Source organism: Homarus americanus, unplaced genomic scaffold (genome assembly GCF_018991925.1).
Source record: "Homarus americanus isolate GMGI-L3 unplaced genomic scaffold, GMGI_Hamer_2.0 scaffold13628, whole genome shotgun sequence".
NCBI classification, from domain to species: domain Eukaryota; kingdom Metazoa; phylum Arthropoda; class Malacostraca; order Decapoda; family Nephropidae; genus Homarus; species Homarus americanus.
Window position 1 is genome coordinate 346,439 of NW_024728956.1, and position 25,889 is coordinate 372,327.

At 46.0% G+C, this 25,889-nt stretch overlaps 1 protein-coding gene across 1 annotated transcript in view; it reads left to right on the plus strand.

Moving 5' to 3' along the window:
• Positions 1-25,889, plus strand: part of LOC121866268 (C3 and PZP-like alpha-2-macroglobulin domain-containing protein 8) — a 76,607-nt gene that overhangs the window by 17,445 nt on the left and 33,273 nt on the right. Inside the window, exons 3-5 of the mRNA XM_042365889.1 lie at positions 14,819-14,987; positions 17,061-17,173; positions 22,119-22,259. Of these exons, the coding sequence (XP_042221823.1) occupies positions 14,819-14,987; positions 17,061-17,173; positions 22,119-22,259 (423 nt within the window). The remainder of the gene's footprint in view (positions 1-14,818; positions 14,988-17,060; positions 17,174-22,118; positions 22,260-25,889) is intronic.

Sequence of the window (25,889 nt, forward strand, 5' to 3'; positions counted from 1 at the left end):
TAATTTGAATTTTACTTCTTTGTGGTCGCTGTTAGCAAGTTCGTTCCCTACCTCGACATTTCTAATGAGGTTTTCTCTGCTTGACAGAACTAAATCGAGTATATTATTACCCCGGGTGGGTTCGGTTATATGTTGGCTTAGGAAACAGTCTTGAACTGTGTCAAGAAAATCCTTTGATTCTGAGTTACCTGTAAGGTCACTCCAATCTATTTGGCTAAAGTTAAAGTCGCTTACTATCCAGACTTTGCTATGTATAGAAGCCCTGCACATTTCATCCCAAATAAGTCGCTCATTAACTCAATCAATATTAGGAGGTCTATATATTACTCCTGTGATTAATTTTTCCCTACCATCGGTTAATTCTATCCAAATTGTTTATGTATTCAATTCTGTTTTATTTCATTATTTGTTTCACACTTCAGATTATCCCTGACATATATCGCTACTCCGCCTCCTTTCCTAATCTGCCTATCTGTATGGAATAATTTGTAACCTGCAATTTGGTATTCGACAGGTAACTCACTTGAGTCTAGGTTTATCCATGTTTCGGTGAATGTTATTATATCGATTTTTTCGGTACATATCAACACCATGATTTCATCCATTTTGTTTCTCATACTTCTACTGTTTGCGTAGTAGACATTTAAGTTAGTTGTGTTCTGAGTCCTCTCTTTGTCGCATTTTGGTTTTAACTCCCTGCCTAATTTAGTTTTGTCATCATTCCTTGCACTATTTCCCTGCAACCTTTCACTTTGTTTACCCGGTCACACTGCGCTCTCCTCCACCCCCGTGCTCTCCTCCACCCCCGTGCTCATATGTTCTCCTAGCAGTTTAAAGACCTCGACATCTTTTGAACTGCCCTCTCAAGAGAGAGGCCAGGGCTGCCACCCCATCCCTAGCATAAAGGTCACTTCTGCCATAAAAGTTGTCCCAGTTGTCTACGAATGTGACAGATATTGACTTGCAATACAGTATCTGTCAAGACGGCCGTTGACACTATCTGCCCTTGACAACCTTGTCAGCCTTGTCCCTGACTATGTTAGCGTCAAATTCGTCTATCAAAGGACTGAAAGAGTTTTTACACTTAGCTGCTGTTGTCGTTTCCTTGGTGTCTTTTTTTTCACCACCAGTTTGGTCGTTCCTCTCCTCACAACCTTCCATTCGCCTGAGCCTTCGTTAGACACGGGCTTTCCTTGTCTCGCGTCTTCTTCCTTCATCCTCACCATCACTTCCTTTAAATTTCAAGTTTTCGTCCTTGACCTTCACTAACTCGGCCAGTAGCTCGGCCCTCAGCACAGCCCTGTTCACAAGTAGCACTAGCCATTACTGACAATTAATCCCCGGGAGCTAAGTCTGCCGTGACCTTTCCCCTCGTGAGGTCAGAACACGGTGTAGTTAATCATCAGGTCATAATTCCTTCTCACTGATAACTTTAATACAAAAAAAAAATCATTGCAAGAAACCAAATCCCAAAGTAGTAATATTTATATTTGGGAAAAAGTATAAAAGTTTGTGTCGTTCGTATTGATGATGGGAAAAAAGTAGAGGAAAAAATAATGATTTTTTTCCATGTTGATTGGAAAAAGGTTGTGAAATTTTACGATAATATTTGAATGTAAAATATTATATGGAGCAGCGAGCGAGTCAGTGCGGCTCAGTTTATCTTCTTTAACGTGTGTGTGTCTGTCTGGGGGCGGGGGAGGGGAGGAGAGGGAGGGGAAGAGGCAGTAGAGGTAGGAAAGGAGAAGAGGTGGAAGGGATAGTAGGAGAGTTTTATTTGGTGGAGGGGAAGGGAAGAAGGGAGGGGGAAGGAGGAAGAATGGAGGAGGAAGGTGATGGAGGAAGACGGGGAACAGGAGAGAAGAGGGAAGAGGAGGGAAATGGGGTGGTGCCTGGGGTGGTGCCTGGGGTGAACAGGAAAAAGAGGAGAGACAAGGGAAAGGGTGGAGGAAAAGGAGGTTGAGAGAGAGAGAGAGAGAGAGAGACCTGGGACCACGTAAACATCATTTCCTCTCTCCCATCTTTATCACTCTCTCCCCTCGCCTCGTTCTCTTTCTCCTGTATTTTATTTAATGGTTTTTCTCTCGCTGTGTTACCTGCCTTAATTAATCCTGTCTCCGCCTTATTCCTACCTACCTACCTGGTCTACTGTAGAGAGAGAGAGAGATTAAGTAAATGCATAAAGATAACAATAATAATGGATACTTCTCTAAAAACCAGAGAGAGAAAGAGAAGCTGGAGGAAAGGCACCATGGACCTGCCAGTCGCATCGCCCCAAACAGTCATACAGGACCCAGGTTGAGCCTCACAACAATAGGCTGCTGCACTTAAGACACGCGGCGCCAAATTGCCCTGCCTGTAAGATGGACATAAGTACCATGATATATTATATAACATGTAAATACAAAACGTTTACCAAACAAGTTTTGGGGCGGAAGTATTTTTAGCGAAGAGTTAACGAGATGCACGCTAAACTTAGTTCCATGTTGCGTGGATTTTTTTTTTAGTCGGTGTGTGTGTGTGTGTGTGTGTGTGTGTGTGTGTGTGTGTGCAGTCTCTCTTCACACCTCCATACCATGACCTCCCCCTTCGATACACCTCCCCCTACCTTGATACCCCTACCCCTTACTTGTCCCCTCACCCTTACCTTGTGCTTATCCCCTTACATTGATATTCCTCCCTTTACATCCGATACTCTCCCCCTGCATGATGCCTCCCCTTACCTTGATACCACTCCTTACCTTGATACTCCTCCCCTTACCTTGATACTCCTCCCCTTACGTTGATACTCCTCCCCTACCTTGATACCCCTCCCCTACCTTGATACTCCTCCCCTTACATTGATCTCTCCTCCCCTTACCTTGATACTCCTCCCTACCTTGATATCTTCACCACCTCGACACCCCTTCCTGCCTTGATACCCCTCCCCTTACATGATACTCCTCCCTTGCAGCGATACCCCTCCCCTTGCCTTGATACCCCTCCCTCTTACCTTGATACTCCTCCCCTACCTTGATACTCCTCCCCCTACCTTGATACTCCTCCCCCTACTGCCAATCTCCTCCCTAAGCGTTACCCCTCGTTACCTTGACACCCCTCCAGCATTGTGTCACTTGTGCCCTTCTTGACCGCGGCCAGGTGAGACAGGTGTGGCGCGACCAGGTGTGTTTTGCCTCACTTGCCAATTACCTGAGACAATTACATTGGGAGAGACTCTCACACCTGTAGGCGCTGAGATTATGCCCAGCTGTCTAGGGCCGCCTCCTGTGCTGGGAGTGTATACCTGCAGAGTGTCTGAGAGTTTGTCCTGAGGCTGAGACCCAATATCCAATGTGTCGTCTTGAACTCTGGTCATGTCTACCACTTCCCCCCTCCCTATCCCCCTCCCTACCCTCCACTTCCCCTACCTCCACTTCCTACCCTCCCTCCCCTCCTACTAATATTTCCCTCTCCCCTCCCGCCTCCTCCTTCTTCCCACTCTCCTTTCCTTTCTTCTCCCCATTCCTCTTCTCCCCCCCTCCTCTCATCGCCCCTTTCCCCTGCCACCCATCTCCCCCAGTTCCTCTCCTGCCCCCTCTTTTCCCCGCTCTTTCTCCTCTCCCCACTCTCCCTATCTCCCCCACTCCCTCTCTCCCTCCCCTCTCCCCGCTCCTTCTCCCACCCCTCTCTCCCACCCTCTTCTCTCCCCTCCCCTCTTCCTCTCACTCACTCCCTCTTCTCTCCCCCTCCCTCCTCCTCTCCCTCTCCCCCCTCCTCCCTCTCTCCCCATCCCTTTTCTTCTCCCTCTCCCCTCCCCCCCCTCCCCCCCTCTCTCTCCACCACTCCCCTCCCTCTCTACCTCCCCCCTCTCCCCATTCCTCTCTCCCCGCCTCCCAGAGGAAATTTCGGTTCGCGTATAAGATTTTAAAGTGGTTTTGTACCTTAAGATTTTTTTTTTTTATTCATTTCCTGCGTATCTCTCTCTCTACCTCTCTCCTCTCTCTCTCTCTCTCTCTCTCTCTCTCTCTCTCTCTCTCTCTCGTCACCTCTCTATTTCGTCTCTCGTTCTTAGACAGTCCTTAGAGTCTCAATTCTCCTACCATTATCTCCTCTTTCCCCACCACCACCACCACCTCCACCACCACCACCACCACAACCACCACCACCCTCCACCACCCTACCCCCACCACCACCACTACCCCCACCTACCATCACTACCGCCACCACCACCTAGCCCCTCACACCCCACTACCCCCTCCCACCACCTACATCACTACCCCCACATCTACCCTCCCCCACCACCACTACATCCTACCACACCACCCTCCCACCACACCACAACCACCACCACTCCACCTACCCACCTACCACACCACCACCTACCCCACCACCACTGCCACCACCACTGGCCCCTCCTACCACCACCACTGCCCCCCTCCCACCACCACCCTACCCCCCTCCCACCACCCACCACCACTACCCCACCCCCCACCCCCACCACCCCCACCACCACCATTACCCCCCCCACCACCTCCCCACACACAATCCCACACCACCATTCCCCCCACCACACTACCCACCCCCCCCACCACCACACATCTCACCATATCTCTCTCTCCCCTACTTTGAGAAACTCCTACATTTCCTTCCCTCTTCTCCTTCTCTCACTTTACTCCTTCCCTCACTTCTCCTTCTCTCACTTCTCCTTCTCTCCCCACTTCCTCCTTCTCTCACTTCTCTCCTTCTAAAAACTACTCCTTCTCCTTCTCTCACGTCTGTTCCTGTTCTCATCAAATGTTTTAAAAGTTATTTGTTTATTCCCACAGACCTCTTCCAGACGTCGTGTGTGTGTGTGTGTGTGTGTGTGTGTGTGTGTGTGTGTGTGTGTGTGTGTGCCTATGCGTGTGTGTGTTTGTTTGTTTGTTTTGTTTGTTTGTTTTGTTTGTTTCGATGTTTAAAGTGATTTATTTTCTTCCATATACTGCCCCACCGCCACCCACACCTCCCACCTTCCCGCCCACCGCCCCCCACCGCCCCACCCGCCCCCCACGCCCCCCACCGCCCCCCACCCGCCCCCCACCCACCCACCACCGCCCACCCCCGCCCACCACAGCTCCATCAGTGGCCTTTAACAGCGTTTTTTTATTTAAAACACATCAATTTATGTCATAAAAATAAACTTTCCAAAAAGCTCTTTGACAGGAAAGCAAACTGATATTGTGTTACCATAAAGAACCAATTTTTTATATTGATCAAACAATTTGGTCAGTCAAAGTTAAAAGCATTTTCTAAACACCGTAGACTTGTAAACACTTCCGCCTTGATGCAGGTTGTTGGCCAGACAGAACAGTACTGTGCCTCAGCACTAGTATATTATTGACCATGTATGACGCTGAAACAAGAATCATTGCGTCTATAGTTGTACAGGTGGGTTGACACTTCAGGTTCCTCACTCCCAGCACGAGGGTGGTAAAGCTTTAATGCTGAAACCTCTTTTAAGCTTAGAGTGCGGTGGCTGTGTGGAGACAACACTCACTTTCTGTCCCAAAGTTCGCTGGTTTGGGCCCAGGTGTTCTGCGTCGAGTCACCTGAAGATTAAACCCACAACTTATTACACCTTAAGATTAACCACCTAACCTAACGCTAACCTAACCTAACGCTAACCTAACCTAACCTAACCTAACGCTAACCTAACCTAACCTAACCTAACGCTAACCTAACCTAACCATCTTAAATAGCATTACTGTGTGTACTCATCAGATGAAACAAGCTGGGATGGTCAATCTTCAGGTGTTCCCTCTATTCTGGCAGTATTCTGGACGCCGGCTTTGTGTCCATCCGGCTCTTCAAACACCGAAAAAGCCGGATTCCTTTTTCCAGTAACAATTCCTCACAGTTAAAACCTTTTAGTGTAGTTTTCTTTTACTCTTTCGTACACGAGTTTACAGCGAGCGGGATCTTGGTCACAATAACTCGAGGCAGGGAGAGAGAGAGGGAGGGAGAGAGAGAGAGAGAGAGGGAAAAAGGAGAAATGATGGAGAAAAGAAGGAGAGAGACAAAGGATAGAGAGAGAGAGAGAGAGAGAGAGTATAGATAAAAGAGAGAGAAAAAGGAGAAAGAGATGGAGAAAAAGAAGGAGAGAGAGGAGAGAGAGAGAGAGAGAGAGAGCAGGTAAACTCATTGTACCTCTTCACATCGATTCAGTGTGTACATAGTGGAAATATATAGTGTACATGGACGATGACTGCATGTAAACAATTACCAGCACTCACCACTGTTTTAAAGAGTTCATTGTTCCCTTGAGTACGATGATTTAATCCCTTGAGTACGATGATTTAACCCCTTGAGTACGATGATTTAACCCCTTGAGTACGATGATTTAACCCCTTGAGTACGATGATTTAATCCCTTGAGTACGATGATTTAATCCCTTGAGTACGATGATTTAATCCCTTGAGTACGATGATTTAACCCCTTGAGTACGATGATTTAATCCCTTGAATACGTTGATTTAACCCCTTGAGTACCCAAGAACTTTAAGTTATTGTACTCAAGGGGTTAGGTTATCGGCGGGCAGTAAACTCCGGAAAGACAAGAGACAGAAAATGAAGTGTGATTCACCTGACCTGACCTGACCTAAGCTAACCTGACCTAGAATGACGTGACCTAGCCTAACCTAACCTCACCTCATCACTTTGGGTAATTACACCTTGGGGCACCCCAGACGACCTCAGACTAGAGAATTGCTTGCCGGAGATGTGAGGGTGGGGAGGGACGGAGGGAGGAGAGGGACGAGAGGGACGGAGAGGAGGAAGGAGGAAGATTTTGAATTTAAATTCGTGTGTTTGGGGAAGAAAGGAAGGGGAAAGGAGGAGGATGTGTGAGTCAGAGAGGTAGAGGTAGAGAGGGAGAGGTGAGAGGTAGAGGGTGGAGAGGTAGGGGTGAGAGGAGGGAGAGAGGTAGGTGTGAGAGGTGAGGGTGAGAGAGGTAGAGGGGAGAGAGGGAGAGGGTGAGAGAGGTAGAGGAGGTGAGAGGTGGTGAGAGAGGTCAGCGACCCACACCGCCGGGAGGCGATGAAAAATATCCGCCTTGTACAGTGAAATAAGTAGACTCTGATTACGTACCATAGACCGACCATCACCTAAAATCTGTTCTCTGCACTTTTCCTGTATCTGGCTGGCAGCAAATAGTCACTGGTAATGTGGTCTAATCTAAAGGCACAGTGTGATTCTGGGATGAAGTTATCCGCCTCAGGAAGAAGTCTTGTTTAGGAGGACTCGGGTGATAATCTTGCCAGCTACGGACAGCAGCGAAATCCCACTGTAGTTGCCACAGTCTGGCCGGTCTCTTGTTCTTATAAATAGTGACTATGGAGGTTTTAAGAGCTTGGAGGATTTTTCTTTTTCCCATAATATGGTAAAAGGAATAAATCATATTCTCCAGGAGAGAGTGTAGACGGCTGGTGAGCAGAGGTCCTCCTGCTTTATACACCTTGGCTGGGATTCCATCAGGCCCTGTGGTTTGTTATTTTTCATCTGTTTGATGGCAGCTGCCTCCTCCAGGGATGGAGGATAACTGCGGTGGGTCAGCTGTGGATGCTGAGGGACCTGCTCTGTAGTCAGAACATCCGCATCGGTGTTTTGGTTGAGCAGCGAATGGATGTAGTGTTTTTCATCGCTGAAGGATGCCTTCTTCGCCCTTAAGTAGGGAGTACACACACACACACACACACACACACACACACACACACACACACACTACAAATGTATACACAATATATCAATTAGTTTCCCAGTTGAGTCTTGGTTGTACTATTTGGCAATGAAGAAGATACGACTCAGTAGTGGGAGGACTGTGAATCGGACATAAAAATGGTGATTCATTTTTCTTCACTTTTCAATGGCTGGAAAATAGAAAGAATTCCTATCTCTAATGTATTCCTAACAATTGTTCACAGTTGTTCAGCAAAGAGGAAGATGCCAGGTAGTTCCAGGAGTGATAACCTATTACCACTGTATCCCACTGCCTACTATACTGAACGGTCTTAATTGGGGTGTGTTCAGATTTTGGTCCAAACTGAGAGGTGTCCAAAATCGGCCCATAATAAGTTGTCCAAAATCGGCCCATAATAAGTTGTGTCCAAAATCGGCCCATAATAAGTTGTGTCCAAAATCGGTCCAAATTAAGAAATGTCCAAAATCTGTCCAGGTTGAGTTGTAAATGTTGTAGACGTTGACTTTGATGAGGCAAAGATGTAGGTGTGTATTAATTCATGTTGTACAGCAGTGTTATGGTTAGGTTTGGTTTGGTTAGGTTTGGTTTGGTTTGGTTTGGTTTTAGTTGGTTTGGTTTTTGGTTTTGGTTTGGTTTGGTTTGGTTGGTTTTGGTTTTTGGTTTTGGTTTGGTTTGGTTTTGGTTTGGTTTGGTTTGGTTTGGTTTGGTTTGGTTTGGTTTAGTTGGGTTGGTTTGGTTTGGTTTGGTTTTGGTTTGGTTTTGGTTTGGTTAGGTTTGGTTTGGTTTGGTTTGGTTTGGTTTGGTTTGGTTTTGGTTTTGGTTTTGGTTTGGTTTGGTTTTGGTTTTGGTTTGGTTTGGTTTGGTTTGGTTTGGTTGGTTTTGGTTTTGGTTTTGGTTTGGTTTTGGTTTGGTTGGTTTTGGTTTTGGTTTTGGTTTGGTTTGGTTTGGTTTGGTTTGGTTTGGTTTGGTTTGGTTTGGTTGGGTTTGGTTTGGTTTGGTTTGGTTTGGTTGGTTTTGGTTTTGGTTTGGTTTGGTTTGGTTTGGTTTGGTTTGGTTTTGGTTTGGTTTGGTTTGGTTTTGGTTTGGTTGGGTTTGGTTTGGTTTTGGTTTGGTTGGTTTTGGTTTTGGTTTGGTTTGGTTTGGTTTGGTTTGGTTTGGTTGGTTTGGTTTAGTTTGGTTTGGTTTGGTTTGATTAGTTTTTGTTTGGTTTGGCTACGTTAGGTAAGGTAAGGGTAGGGTAGGCCAAACTTAGGTTCTAAAGTAGACTAAGCTAGGGTTAGTCAAGTTAGTTCTTGCTCAGGCTATGTTTGGATTAGCTTAGGGCTTAGACCAAGGTTGGTTAAGTATTGTTAGAAAGGAAAACCTAAGTTAAATTAGGGTGGGGTAGGCCCAGGTTAGGTTAGGTTGGGGATTAGGTAAGTTTGGTTAGGTTACGTAACGTTATGTATAGATTAAGTTATGTTAAGTTACCGTGATTAGGTTAAGTTAGGATAGGTTAGGTTAGATTAGTTTAGGTTACGTTAGGTTTCGTTGTGTTAAGGTTAGGTTACAGTTAGGTTAGGTTAGGTTAAGTTAAACAGTACATTATTAACCTCACATTATTATCCCACACAGTGCACTACTTACATCCCGGTATCAGTTCAGCTGCCAACACAACTACTGTACTTCTCACTACCCACCATTACCTTTTGATACCATGTGTCCACTCTCGTACCTCTAGTGTATGTATGTATGTATGTATGTATGTATGTATGTGTATGTATGTATGTATGTATGTATGTATGTATGTATGTGTGTGTGTGTGTGTGTGTGTGTGTCCGCTCGCTTCTCTACCATACTAGGATAAAAACAATACAGTTTGTTTACCTTTCACCGACCAATCAGGTGCCTCCTCGCTGTGCCCTACAGTATCAGCTGATTACTCTCTCTCTCTCTCTCTTTTTTTTTTCTCTCTCTCTCAACCTATTGCACCCGATGTTTTAATTCTTGCTCTAAAAATATTCATAGCCAAATGTTTTTCTGACTGGAAATTATAAAAGTTAGTGGCGTTTGAAGCTTGTAATAGGATTCCCTTTCTTTTGTGTCTCTGTAATTTGTTTGATCCAAGTTAAATACAGTTTACATAAGCCTGTTTTAGTGGGGCATTTCTCACTCTATTAAATCAGTGTTATGTTGTGTCATTTTCAGCAGATTAATTGAAAAGTCCCAAAAACTTCTGAAGGATTTATTTTTATCTTTTTTTACATAATCTTTACAATAACAGTAATATATAAACACAAAGAGAGAGAGAAGTATACTGAAGCAACAGCAAAAAAAAAGCTAAACACAGTGACACTAACAAGACGGTCAACTAAAGTGAAGAGAAAACAGACGAAAGGATAAAAAAAAAAGTAAAAAAAAAAAGGCATTAAGTAAACAAGAGAAACAAAAGCCTCACAAAACAACAACAAAAACACAAGTAATCAAGACAAGTTGTGGAATTGAATTTTAGGTTAGGTTAGGTTAGGTTAGGTTAGGTTAGGTTGGGTTAGGTTAGGTACAGTTTAGGTGATTTTAACCCCGTGAGTGATGATTTAACCTGTGAGTACGATGATTTAACCCGTAGGTATGATGATTTAACCCCGTGAGTATGATGATTTAACCCCGTGAGTATGATGATTAACCCCGTGGTATGATGATTTAACCCCGTGAGTATGATGATTTAACCCCGTGAGTATGATGATTTAACCCCGTGGTATGATGATTTAACCCCGTGAGTACGATGATTTAACCCCGTGAGTACGATGATTTAACCCCGTGGTATGATGATTTAACCCCGTGAGTATGATGATTTAACCCCGTGAGTACGATGATTTAACCCCGTGAGTACGATGATTTAACTAGAGTACGATGATTTATCCCCTTGAGTACGATGATTTAACCCCGTGAGTATGATGATTTAACCCCGTGAGTATGATGATTTAACCCGTGAGTACGATGATTTAACCCCGTGAGTACGATGATTTAACCCCGTGAGTATGATGATTTAACCCCGTGAGTATGATGATTTAACCCCGTGAGTGATGATTTAACCCGTGAGTACGATGATTTAACCCTAGAGTACGATGATTTATCCCCTTGAGTACGATGATTTAACCCCGTGAGTACGATGATTTAACCCCTAGAGTACGATGATTTAACCCCTGAGTACGATGATTTAACCCGTGAGTACGATGATTTAACCCCTTGAGTACGATGATTTAACCCCTGAGTATGATGATTTAACCCCTTGAGTACGATGATTTAACCCTTGAGTACGATGATTTAACCCCTGAGTATGATGATTTAACCCTTGGTACGATGATTTAACCCTTGAGTACGATGATTTAACCCTTGAGTATGATGATTTAACCCCTTGAGTATGATGATTTAACCCCGAGTACGATGATTTAAGTTCCTGAGTACTTAAGGTTAATGAACTCTTAAAACAGCGGCAGGCGGTAAGTGCTGGAAGGACAAGAGACAGAAAACAATTGTGAAGTGAGTACAATCTAACCTAACCTAACCCAACCTAACCTAACCTAACCTAACCTAACCTAACCTAACCAATCACCCTTCCTCACCCCCTCATCACCAACCCGCCATCCTCCGCCACCCACGCCACCCCCAGTAACTTTTATAATAGAAAATCCAGTAGAATATTTTAGTGTGAGTATTTTGAGTTGATCTGAGGACGAGAAAACTGAGAGAGAGAGAGAGAGAGAGAGAGAGAGAGAGAGAGAGAGAGAGGCAGAATCTTTCATCTTAGACGAATCTTAAATAACGATCCTGGAAAATAGATTCAGATTGCATCTCTGGATCTGCTCGAGACCTGGTGATAACTCTTGGTGCCTCGGGACTGTTATCTGCATCACCATTCACCAGTTTCACCCAAGACGATAATTTTAATTTAGCGTGTGGGGGGGTCGGGGGGTGTGATGTTGGGGATGTGTGGGGTGGAGGGTTGTGTTGTGTGTTCTCTCTCTCTGTTTTTTCTTTATCATGAACTTTCAAATACTTTTCGGATCACATGAAGAATTGTCACCCCAGCTTATTTTTACCTGTTGATTAACTAACCTAATTAACTTAACCTAACCTAACCTAACCTAACCTAATTCCATCCTTCAACGTTACCTTAACCTAACCTAACCGTGAAATAAAGTAGGTATTAAGGTATAAGATGGTATAGTAAAGTATAAGTAACTGTAGTAAAGTAGGAGAATAAGTCTTTATAAGTGAGAGAAGCATCAAGAGACAGTTAGGCCCAAGAGAACACAACTTTTCGTTTCTGTTTATAGATAAAGTTTCTATCGCCGACAAAGTTCAGACCTGAGACCCTGAGTTAAGTGAACCAAACCCATGTTGTTTCAGGCAGTAACACTTCAGTCATTAGAGAACCTTGTGGGTGTAGGGTGGGGTGGGGTGTAGCGGGGTGGGGGTGGGTGTGTAGGGGGTGGGTGGGTGGGTAGCTAGGGTGCTTAATCTTCAGGTGATCTTATAAGTCTCTAAATTACGGTAAGTATATATAGGTATATACACTTTATTTCCCTACCACAGGAGCTAAAGAAGCCTGCCCTTAACACGTACGCCACACCTACACCTCCACCACACACCGCCACACCTCTGCCACACCTCCACAGAACTCACGGGACTGGAAGGACAAGATCAGAGTTTTCCTTCGTGGTTATTTTCCCTCAACATCATCACCGACTTTTAAACGTTATTTGTAAACAAGGAAACCAAACAGGGAAACAAAAACGGGAAACAAAAACAGGTAAAGAAAATTGGGGAAAACAAAAACAGGAAAACAAGAAAATAAAAACATGTCAAACAAAAAACGGGGAAAAAACGGGAAATAAAACGGTGGGGAACAGGGAAGAACCAACTGCAAGAGACTCCGGCGGTGATTGCTCGCTCCTCCTGGGGAAAACTAACATCTTGAGTGAAAAATTTTGGGTGGGAAAAGAAAAAGGATGTTCTTAAATTGTGTTGGTCGTTCTGAATGTTCTCTCTCTCATAACTTAACCTACTCTCTTTCCTATATTATCGTCATGTTAACCCAACCCAACCCAAACTTACCTAACCTAACCCGTCAACTCAGGTCAATAGGAGTCGGCTTTAGATTGCCTCAGGCCATAAAAGGCAAAAAATCACATTATAATTTTTCGTTCCGGACCATAGTTTTGTTAGTGTTTCTTAGACTGTGTAGTGAAGTTTATGTTGTATTATTATTATTATTGTTTTTGTTATTATCTTATTATTATTATTAGTATTATTATTTTTGAGACATACACCACAAAACACGCAGTTAACAAGGCCAAAGTCTGATAAAACACATTAATTATAACTTTTGAGGGGCCAGGGTATGTGGCCTTATGAACACAAAGTATTATTATTTTGAGAACATTATAAAAGTTTTAAGAAGGAGACCAAAACTAATTAAAAGAGAGTAAAGAAAGTGGGAAACGTTGGTTAATGATGGCCTGAGGTGTGTGTGTGTGTGTGTGTGTGTGTGTGTGTGTGTAGATGGACAACACACCTTTAAATTAATCACCTGTCATAATTAACACTGAACTATTCTGAGATTCAATAAAAATCCTCTACTATTGATAGATTAATCGTACAAACACCCACATACCTTCACCTTTGACCTTCACCTATGACCTTCACCTTTGACCTTCACCTATGACCTTCACCTTTGACCTTCACCTTTGACCTTCACCTTGACCTTCACCTTGACCTTCACCTTTGACCTTCACCTCTGACCTTCACCTCTGACCTTTACCTGACCTTACTTACCTGTGTTATCTTATACCTTGTTATCTCTCAGCCCAGGTGTCTGTTTTCATTACTATCTGCAAACTCAAGACGCGGCCCCAGACATGCCTTCACCTCACAGCGGTCCTAGCAGTGCTCCTTCTGTCCAGCGCCTCTTGTGTTTTTCAACCTGACACTCGACACGTCTCGCTCTCAGGAAGACTAATTAATCAAATTCCACTCTGCCGTCTGATCAGTGGGGTAAATGAAGCGTTAAAACAGTGAACGAAAATTCTATTTCGTTAAACACCAGTCGGAACTTATACTTCGTTAAACACCAGTCGCAACTTCTTCGTTAAACACCAGTCGGAACTTATACTTCGTTAAACGCCAAGCCCAATTTTTACTTCGTTAAATATCAGTGAACGAAAATTCTTCTTCGTTAAACACTAGTCGCAACCTCTACTTCGTTAAACGCTAATGGTTGAAACTCTGGCATTGTTAAGCTTCAGTGGACAGAGCGGCCACCCAACTTTAAATGTTAACCACGGGTGACGACACTCAACTGCCTCTAACCAGCTTGTCCCAGTAATTACGCCGGGGAGTGGATTACCTCGTTCACGCCACCACAGTACAGTACGTCCCTTAATGATGGTCACCTGACGAAGCTCTCACGATGCCTGCTGTAGGAGGAGTAGTTTAGGTCGTTGAAAACCTAACCTGATGAAACCTAACCTAACCTAACCTAACCTAATCTAACCTAATCGAACCAAAACCTAACCTGATCTAACCTAACCAAACCCTAACGTAATCTAACCTAACCTCATAAACCAAATGTAGACATAATATTCACTGTGCTTTACCAACATTCACCTATTTTCACAAATTTTCTCCCATTTTCACTCTTATAGTTTTTATAAGGGAGTTTAGATCTTATTGATGGGAACTGTAAAGGTGAGAATCCCAGGTAACGTTCAGGTGTGTTATGTGTTATGATCGAGCTGGTCTTGTCGTGTTTTGTTTGTATTTTATTAACCCTCTTTTTTTTTTGTTTGTTGTTTTTTCTGACGTGTTTGTTTACACCACAAGTTCTCACCATTGTTTTGTATATGTGTGTTTTTGAGGTATAGTTTATCCTCTCTTCTTTCTTTTCCCTCCCCACCCTTCTCTCTTTATACCCCAATACTAACTCTCTCTAATCTTCCTTCCCTACCTCTCTCTTTCTCCCTTCCTTCCACCTCTCCTCCCCACTTCTCTCTCCCTCCTTTCCACCACTCTCCTCCCTGCTTCTCCCTCTACACCAGCACTAACCTCTCCTCTTCCTCCCTAGGTTCCCCCAGGCAGCACCAGCGGCAAGTATCGTCTTCGTCTGGAAGGGAACGAGATCGGGGGCCTGACCGGTTCCTCCTTCGTCAACGAGACAGTGTTGGTTTTCAGTCCCAGGGGCGCCACTGTTCTCGTGCAGACTGACAAACCTATCTACATGCAAGGCGACACAGGTGGGTGTGTGTGTGTGTGTGTGTGTGTGTGTGTGTGTGTGTGTGCGTGTGTGTGTGTGTGTGTGTGAGTGACATTATAGGATTTATTCATTTGTGTGTTTGATCAGTGGATATGTCGAGAGGTGGAGTGTATCACATACCATCGAGCCTTGATACACTGCTAACAGGTGGACTATATTGATGTGTATATTTGATAATGCCTTAATGTGATCCAGGTTTATTATTATTAGTACTAGTAGTAGAAGTAGCAGTAGTGGTGATGATGATGCAGAAGGTACAGTATGAGTAGTAATAGCAGCAGCAGCCGAGAGAACGTCACAGAGTCACACCCAGTCGCCATGGCAATGTATGCATCAGGCGTATCCGTGTTTCAAGATTGATTAAATTATGAGCCAACCAAAGATCAAACAGGTAAAGTACACTAATGACCTCACAGGAGCAGGAAAAGTTGAGGATAAACAAAAATAGTGAGACCTGACGACATCACATGATCCACAAATTTGGTGACACCACCCAAAGGCCAGCAAATCTGTCCTCATTGTGAAGCCAGAATATAATGACCAGGCTATAGAGGTGTTCAGTGAGGTCAAAATAACAAAAGACGGACAAAGGCATCTAGGCGTGGTAATCGGCACGGAAGATTTCAATACCGAATACGTAAATGGAAAGGTAAACGAGTGGGTGAAGTAAAGCCAAGCTCTGTCAGAAATCACTAAGACTGAGCCACATTACTTGATGCACACTATCCCTGATGAATCGGCTGGATTGTCCAATTAACCAGGCCGTTCACATATATTTATTATTTGGGTTTAAGTAACGAAACCCAAACTGTAGTTTCTTGTTTTATTATAAAAGGGTTGTATCTATAATTCCTGAGTGTAGATCGACCGTAAGTTCCACTGTATATGAGTGAATGAGAAAGGATGGCGTTTATGTAATAGAAACGTTAGGTCACGTCCTTTATATAAGTTGCTGTGAGGACTCTGGAGTAGTGACCCATCGAGGGAGATCGGTATGGGTACGTTGTTCCTTCAAAGGAAGACGGAGCCATCCACTGCGGCTCTCAAATAACGTCTTCCCTTAGTCAAGGATATCAAACACTGCTTTTAGGTGGCCAGAGAGCGGCTACTTATTCCTTTACTCAGCATAGTATGACGCAGCTTCCAGTGGGCACACCTTATCACGTGCATTGAACATGTCACCTCATAGCCAGTGGAAGTTTACAGGGTGGTGAATCTGAATATAATATCAGATGTATTGACCCATTTATATAATATGTTCTGTTGATGAGACAGGGGCCCATTACACTGACATCAGACCTCTCCCCCGCCATTTACACGATGCCATCAGGAACGAATTTATTCCAACATCTGTGAAAAGTCACCACCTAACCCCAGCAGAAAGGTCACTCCTTGTACTACCACCGAGACTAGGAGGAATGGGGATCACTAACCCGGAGAAGCTTGATGCCTCTGAACATCAGAACTCTGTCAAGCTCACTGCAGCCTTCACCGAGCACATAGTAGGTCAGAATACCGCGAGTGATGTAGACACCAACGAAATATGCGAAATTCGACGTTCCATTACGACAGAACGCCAGTGCACCACAAGCAAAAAACTTCAAATACTGAAGCAACCAGAGACTGTAAAGAACAAAGTAGAGGTAGCACAGTAGGTGGACGCCTCAAACTGGCTAACAGCTTTACCAATAAATGTAAAAGGCTTCAGCCTTAATAAACAAGAATACACAGACGTCATTGCTCTAAGGTACGATTGGCCAGTGGAAGGTATGTCGGTCTTTTTTTGTGGGTTAGCCACCCGCAAAGGTCGCTGACCTACATCGGGACCTGAGGGGCCTATCATTCTCTTTGCTCAGGTCTGCTCTGTGGTGCCTCAAGGGAACAAGATCTCCGGCCCTTATCCCAACAACAGTCACAAACATACCAGCTGTCAGAATTAAAGGAAAAAACTGTGTGTGTGTCAGTGTTATATGTGTTGTGTATCCGAGTCATGTGTGAGTTACTCTTGACTTACATAACACCATTTCATTAACGTTTGGTTTTCCTTCTTCAGTTCGGTTCCGGGTGGTGGCTCTGAACACGGCCGTCAAGATGGTCGAAGATTCAGTGGACGTCTTCATCCTAAACCCGTGGGGCGTCTTGGTCAGGCGGTGGATGTCTCGCCAGGTGAGTCAATATTCCTCTCTTACCTTACAGTACTTCCTCATCATCGTCTCTGTTTGCTGCGTAGTCGGTCAGTTCTGTTACCCATAGCTGGAAAGAATAGGTTTACCCATAGTTAGAAAGACAAGGTAAACCTACAGCTAAAAAGAAAAAATTTACCCACAGCCATAAAGAGGTCGTGTATGATCTCGGATGACTACCTCAACATGTTCCAGTGTGTGTCAGGCTCTCACTCTCACGCGCCGGGATAAACCCCTGGTGGCCGACTAGGTCATCTCTCGCTATAAACCTCGACCCTTAACCTAACTTAACCTAACCTAACCTTTGAAATGTTGTCTTCTGCACGAGTCTTAGAGAGTGTTGTAAGTGGGTGTTGTAGGTGGGTGTTGCAGGTGTGGGTGTTGCAGGTGGTGTTGTAGGTGAGTGTACAGTAGGTGGGCGTTGTAGGTGTGACGGTATAGCACTGTAACCCCCGAGCTTGTATAAACACCATATTATTTTGACTCGAGAAGTTTGCATTCAGGAGGCGTCCGGGTTTATATCCTGGTGGGGATCTCATAGTTCTACAGCGATCAATAACTCCGTCAGGTCCTGTTGGGATATTATAAAAAACTCGTGAGGTCTTCGTCAGGTTGTGGTTCCCTCGATAGGTTAATATTTTTTTAGCCAACATGCTAGACTCTCTTTTATCTCGGAGCGGTGTTGTTGTTCAGTGCTCGGGAGGTAACAATTATTCCAACACTACAGGAGGTAAACACATTTCTGCCTATTTAAAGCACCAGCGTTCAGAGCCGCACTAATTTCACACTACACAGGCCAGGAGACTCCCACCCCACCCCTCCACCACAGCTGTTTGATTCTTTTGTGTTCTCATTTTTAGACCAGGTGTTTAATAGGTTCAGTGATGTTGTTTTGTTGTTGTATTTTTAGGCCAGGCGTTCGATAAATTATATTGGTATTGTATGTTATTAATTTAGTGTTAGGTGGATAGTATTGTTTTTGTATTTTGAGAGGCCAGGTTTGCTAGTTTAGGTTAATGTATATGTTTGAGACGCTACGTTGATATGTGTGTGTGTGTGTGTGTGGACAGTCCCCTTCACTAGTGCGTTTACAGGGACTCGTCAGGTTTTGTACAGTGTGGCAGCTCTGTGTTTGTTGACATTCGACAAAAGGAAACTCACGATAGTAAACATGGTGAAGGGGGCTGTACCTAGGCTATATGACGAGCCCCTGTAAACTCACTAGTGAAGGGGACTGTACCTAAGCTATATGACGAGCCATGTAAACGCACTAGTGAAGGGGATCACCTAGGCTATATGACGAGCCCCGTAAACGCACTAGTGAAGGGGACTGTACCTAGGCTATATGACGAGCCCCGTAAACGCACTAGTGAAGGGGACTGTACCTAGGCTATAGGCACGAGCCCCTGTAAACGCACTAGTGAAGGGACTGTACTCTTCTTTCTTCTTTCTTCCTCCTCCTCCTGTTCCTCTTACCTCCTTCTTCTTCTTCTCTCTAATTCTACATCTTCCTCCTATCTCTTCCTCACACCCCATTCCTCCCTCATCCTTCCTCCTCCCTTCTCCTTCCTACCTCATCCTCCATCCTCCTCCGCTTCCCCTCTCTGTATATCTTCCTCCTCCTCCTCCTCCTCTCAACGGTGGTAATAACAAGCAGCCTTCATCAGCACAGTAGCGTGTGTATGACAGTCATCACACACACACATGAATGCACACGTAAATGCATCACGCGTCAGTCATCCTCATATGATGCGACGCAGAGAGCCGAAGACCCCAGGTTCATATCCCGTCTGCTAAACACACACACACGAGGGTTCCTACAGCACCCAGTGAGGCCACGAACACAGAGACTTAGGAAATGAGTTTGAAGGAGGGAAATGTTTCACCCTTTCCCAAAATCGTGTTCCAAGTTGTTGTTTATTAAGATAACGAGAAGATTAGACGCCCCAGTTTATTTCACCTTCTGTATTAAACACCTTAACGCTAACCTAACCTTAACCAACCTAACCTAAACTAACCTAACCTAACTATAAGGTGTGTGGTAGTATGTTCAGGTGTGTGGTAGTGTGTGTGCTCAAGAACACATGAATAGGATAATGCTAAGCTATTAAACACGATCTGCACATCACCTGGTCAGGCTACACGTGTCAGGTCAGAAGGTCACGAGGTACGGGGTCACCTAGTGTATACCTGTAATTATGGCATAGGTCAGCAGCTCTTCTTAATGCTGGGTAGTAGTAGTAATGCCAACAGTGCCTTTAGTGCCAACAATGCCTTTAGTGCCAACAGTGCCTTTAGTGCCAACAGTGCCTAGTGCCAACAGTGCCTTTAGTGCCAACAGTGCCTCTAGTGCCAACAGTGCCTCTAGTGCCAACAATGCCCTAGTGCCAACAGTGCCCTAGTGCCACAGTTTAGTGCCAACAATGCCTCTAGTGGCAACAGCTCTAGTACCAACAATGCCTCTAGTACCAACAGTGTCTAGTGCCAATAACAGTGCCTCTAGTGCCAACAGTGCCTCTAGTGCAACAGTGCCTCTAGTGCCAACAATGCCTCTAGTGCAACAGTGCCTCTAGTGCCTCTAGTGCCAACAGTGCCTTAGTGCCAACAATGCCTCTAGTGCCAACGTGCCCTAGTGCCAACAATGCCCTAGTGCCAACAGTGCCTCTAGTGCCTCTAGTGCCAACAGTGCCTCTAGTGCCAACAGTGCCTCTAGTGCCAACAGTGAGGTGTGAGGGAGGCCACTTTGTGTAATGGAGCTGAGCGAAACTAGACTGTGATAAGAATGACGATGGAGAAGAGAACACTTTGTGTGTATTGGTCGTAGGAGTGACTCAGGTGGTGGAGTGACTCAGGGTGGAGTGACTCAGGTGGTGGAGTAACAGGGTGGTGGAGTGTCTCGGGTGGTGGAGCGACTCGGGGTGGTGGAGGACTCAGGTGGTGGAGTGACTCAGGGTGGTGGAGTGACTCAGGGTGGTGGAGTGACTCGGGGTGGTGGAGTGACTCAGGTGGTGGAGTGACTCAGGGTGGTGGAGTGACTCAGGGTGGTGGAGTGACTGGGTGGTGGAGTGACTCAGTGGTGGGAGACTCAGTGGTGGAGTGACTCAGGTGGTGGGAGTGACTCGGGGTGGTGGAGTGACTCAGGGTGGTGGAGTGACTCAGGTGGTGGAGGACTCAGGTGGGTGAGTGACTGGGTGGTGGAGTGACTAGGTGGTGGGAGTGACTCTGGGTGGTGGAGTGACTCAGGGTGGTGGGAGGCCCAGGGGTGGTGGAGGTTCTCGGGTGGTGGAGCGACTCGGGGTGGTGGAGTGACTCAGGGGTGGTGGAGTGACTCAGGGTGGTGGAGTGACTCAGGGTGGTGGAGTGACTCGGGGTGGTGGGAGTGACTCAGGTGGTGGAGTGACTCAGGTGGTGGGAGTGACTCAGGGTGGTGGAGTGACCTGGAGGAGGACTGGTGGAGGACTCGGGGTGGTGGAGTGACTCAGGGTGGTGGAGTGACCTGGGGTGGTGGAGCGACTCAGGGTGGTGGAGTGACCTGGGTGGAGGACTCAGGGGGTGGTGGAGTGTCTCGGGTGGTGGAGCGACTCAGGGGTGGTGGAGTACCAGGGTGGTGGAGTGACAGGTGGTGGAGTGACTCAGTGAGGGAGGACTCGGGGTGGTGGAGGATCGTGGAGTGACTCGGTGGTGGAGTGACTCATGGTGGAGTACTAGGTGGTGGAGTGACCTGGGTGGTGGAGTGGACTCAGGGTGGTGGAGTGACTCAGGGTGGTGGAGTGACTCAGGTGGTGGAGTGACTCAGGTGGTGGTGGACTCAGGGTGGTGGCGTGACTCAGGGTGGTGGCGTGACTCAGGTGGTGGCGTGACTCAGGGTGGTGGCGTGACTCAGGGTGGTGGCGTGACTGCTGGTGGTGGAGTGACTCGGGGTGGTGGAGTGACTCGGGTTGTGGTGTGACTCAGGGTGGTGGCAGTGACTCGGGTGGTGGAGTGACTCAGGGTGGTGGAGTGACTCCAGGTCATTAGAGCACTGATTCAGAAACACACACAACACACCATCCTCGACACCGGCTCCTACTACCTGAGACTGGCCTGAGAATTGCTGTTCGACACCACAACCGCTTCCAGCCCATAGGACCATGAACTGATCGCTATAAGAACAGCTCAGTCCCAACCATTAAAATTATCAATAACTTGTAATCAACCAGTGTATTCACTCCCAGTCAATCTTACCGTTTTGCACTGTCACTATGTTGAAATGCCCTGTAGTTTGAGCCCCACCTAGTTGTTATATATCATATTTGTATCACTTATGTTACTTGTATATTATTTGTAAATCAAGAGACCCATTCCCCAATTATGTAACTGTATATTTTCAGCCTTCCTGCTGCCATGCTCTTCAGTACACGGTTAATTATTATATATATATTATTATATATTATTATTATTATTATTACACACACAAAACTCGCCTGAAACCATACATAGAGTGAGCCGAGGGACCTGCCAGTTTAACACAAGGGATCAAACACCTTGTACGGGTTCCAGGTAGTTACGTGTGTGTGTGTGTGTGTGTGTGTGTATGTGTCTCACCTGGCTCACTTTTTTATTAAGGTTCAACTTTTCTTAAAATTCTCGGATAATTTTAATGATCACCTGAAGAATAGACACTTAACCTAACTCAAAATAAACTAACCTAACCTAACCTAACCCAACCCAATCTTGTTGTCAAGGTGAACATATATGCCTGGTCACCCTGTTATGAGAAAGACAAAACGCGTCAAAATGGCACAGACAGACAGACAGGCAGGCAGATAGACAGACAGACAGGCAGGCAGATAGATAGATAGATAGATAGATAGATAGATAGATAGATAGATAGATAGATAGAAAGATAACAAATAAGGACCCAAACTATCCCCTTGTTCCCCCGACAGTGCCGCGAGGGGCCGGTGTCTCTGGAGTTCACCCTGAGCGAGGAGCCATTCTACGGCAAGTGGACCATCAGGGTAGAGGCCACCAACTCCTTCACCCAACACTTCTTCACCGTGGAGCAGTACAACGAGCCCAGATTTGAGGTAAGGACTGTGTGTGTAGGAGGGGTGTGATGGGTGGTGTTGTATGGGTGGAGGTGTTGGTGTGTGACGTAGGCCCCGCCCACCACTATGACGTACGGTTTTGTGATTGGCTAATGTGGTTATATCGTCTGTGGAAGCAAATTTTAGTCAATCTATATAATATGAGTAATTATTTGTTTCTTAACTGGTCAATCACATGCCAAGACGAGAGAAAGAAGGCGGAGCTATTTTAACATTCCAATAATAAACAGACGCTATAATTGGTTAATAGTTTACGTCTAATGGTCGGATATTCAAAGACCTCCTGTTAACAATTACGTCAGAGCTTCAGTGAGATTACCTTCAGTTTAATGTGTACTTCAGCCCCTGTCTGCTCAGCTGGTGTTGATTGACCAAGTAAGCTTAATACGACTCGAACTGGGAGGACGTGTGTGTGTGTGTGAGTAGAGGGTTTTAAGCCACTCTTTGTATACCTTCTGTGGGAATATTCTCTCTCTCTCTCTCTCTCTCTCTCTCTCTCTCTCTCTCTCTCTCTCTCTCTCTCTCTCTCTCTCTCTCTCTCTCTCTCTCTCTCTCTCTCTCTCATCCTCAGGCCCATCCTACTGACCATCCTACCATCCTAAACTGCTCTGTCAGGAACTCACAAATGGGAAATTATCCAATTACTCAACAGCGTCGCCCGGGAGGAGGTCCACCATCACGGCCATTACCTTCTCGGGCCCTGCAGGTGTTGTGGCTCCCTGCACCACCTGGCTGTGTAGTGTGGCTCCCTGCACCACCTGGCTGTGTAGTGTGGCTCCCTGCACCACCTGGCTGTGTAGTGTGGCTCCCTGCACCACTTGGCTGTGTAGTGTGGCTCCCTGCACCACCTGGCTTATGGTCAGGTGTAAAGCCGACCCCCGGTTGTTCCCAGAGTGGACTGACTAACACTACCGCCTGGTCAGAAGGTGGAGGTGGGGCCCAGGGGCAGGGTGGTGGGGCCCAGGGCAGGGTGGTGGGGCCCAGGGGCGCTTATCTCAGGGAGGTGGGGCCTCAAGGGTGTGTGTGACGGTCAACTTGGTCACGACTCTCGGCTGCCACTGTCTACTGCTGACTTCACTGGCCTAAACACTGATTCCACTCCTTTCCGAAACGAAATTGACACTTTTGGTGGAACTTTGTTGACGTCCTGCTGGGGAGCAGGAGGAGGAGGAGGGAGTTGCGGCTATGGCCCAACAATTGGTCCTGGCAGCTGCCGCAGCAGTAGCGTCGGCTAGGTCTTGACTCTCCTGCGATCAAGGATGAAGTATGACATCTCTCTCTCTCTCTCTCTCTCTCTCTCTTATCAAACGTTCAGAGTCCTCTAGAGTCAGAACATGACAGTTTGTGTTGCGTTCAGGAATACATTAATAACAGAAAGGATCTCTGTTGGGCAACATAACAGGTGTGAGATACAACAAGTGTGAAAGGAGAGGGAGAAGATAGAGGGGGAGGAGAAGGGAGAAGAGGGGGAGGAGAGAGGGAAGATAGGGGAGGAGGAGGGGGAAGATGGAGAGGGGGAGGAGGGAGGAGAGAGGAAGCTAGAGGGGGAGGGAGAGGGAGAGAGAGGGAAGATAGAAGGGGAGGGAGGGAGGAGGGAAGATAGAGGGAAGATGAGGGGGAGGAGGAGGAGAGGGGAAGATGAGAGGGGAGGAGGGAGGAGGGAAGATAGAAGGAAAGGAGAGAGAGAAGATAGAGGGGGAGGAGAGGAGAGAGGGAAGATAGAAGGGGGAGGAGAGAGGAGAAGGGAGGAAGAGGTACAGGAAAACTCCCTCACCTAATTAGTTGTAAACTCAACATCAACAAGTTCCTTTAAGTCATAAGACAGTATTACTTAACATACCATTCTGTACAACACCACTTAGTATCTTGGTTGCTGTAGCATTATGAAACTGTAGTACGATGTAGAAATACCTCTCGAGTGTTTCTTAATAAAGTGAAGCGACATAACCGTACTGTAGTCACTTAACAAACACTGGACTATCTTGCTACCATCAGGACTATTACTTACATTTAACTTACAATGGTGTCAGTTTATCGTTGGTTACTTGTACGTCGGAGCTATCACGGGGTGTACCAGTGAGGGTGACCCAGATAAGCTTGGTGTTGTCAGGATGGTAATCCCACGTCTGTGTCTAAAGGCCCGTCCACACGATCGAGCAGTGCCCGGCAGGCACGCGCTAAATGCCCGTTATCGGGCAAAATTGGCGGGAAAAACCAGCGGAGTGCCCATGCCCGTCGTTGAGAGAAATCATGGTCCGCCTGCCTGGTGGTTTGCTGCCGGGTATGGAGCGAAGACTTTCCAAATGTGATACGTAGGCTATATGTTCCCCGCTCGGTCCAGATGTCCAGTATATAACCAAATAAGCTTATGCACTGTACATTATTGGCGTGACAATAAACGGGAGATTGTTTATGCATTACGTAACGAGGACATTCGTGTGTGTTCTTCGTTCCTGCCGCTCTCCTCACTCTAGTCCCATGGCTTCCTGTCTATGCATATCATAATTCTAACATTATTCAATGAATTTTTATGTACTACAAATCTCACCTGCAAGTAATCTTCCTTGAGTACTTCATACATGGCTTGACAAGTTGCAGGTATTATGCGAGACAAACTTTGTTTTGATATCCTCGTTCTATACCGAAGTGACGTGTAGGTGCACCCAGTTGAAAGATATATGAGCGTTGCCTCTAGACAAGCCTCTGCAGATATACTCTCCCTCATATTGGTATCCTGTTTTTTTATATATGGTTCCACTTTCGCTAGAAGTCTGTAAAAGGTGTTGGGGTCCATTCTCATGTAATTGGTGAAGTCTTGCTCATGTCCATCTTGCAGTTCACGTAAAATCGTGGCATGACTTCCCAATACTTTTCTTCGACCTAACCACTCTTTGCACCATTCCCTTTTCTGCATTTGGTTCTTCTTTTTACACATAGCAGCAATTATTATAGTACACAACGCTATGCTCTTCGCTTTAACTGTCCGGCGATTATTCCTGCTACACACCATGGTGATCGTACCGCACCCGCCACTGCCGACCACCTACTAGCTACCGGCGCCCGACTATGACTGCCGCCAACCACCCCCGTGTGTACAACAACACACAGGCTTTGCCCGGTAAACGGGCAAAGCCCGCCCGGCACTGCTCGATCGTGTGGACGGGGTTTTACATGATGAAGTACTAAAGAGACCGCCGCCCTTATCTGGTTGGGTGTACGGTGTGGGTGGGTGTACAGTGTGGGTGGGTCTCGCTGGGTGCACGGTGTGGGCTGGTCAACCAAACCAGAACACTACTGGTGAGTATGTCGGGGTAGTAAACTCTAGCTGCTGAATAACTTTGTAAACACACACAAACACTCACGTCCTTCGTGACGGGAAAGGTGTTGACAAGCTCGAAAAATGCAAAATAAAGCCCTCAGAATTATCCTAGGATGTCCCATGAGCACTAAAGTACTTAATATGAGGAAAGAACTAGGTATACCCAGTGTTAAAGATAGAATAATTGAAGTTAACCTCATGATAGCCCTGAGGCTTCTGCGTGGTGATCCTGATAACATTGTTTCCTTAAAATTGATAGAATGTATGAACCTTCCACTCTGGCGCCTAAA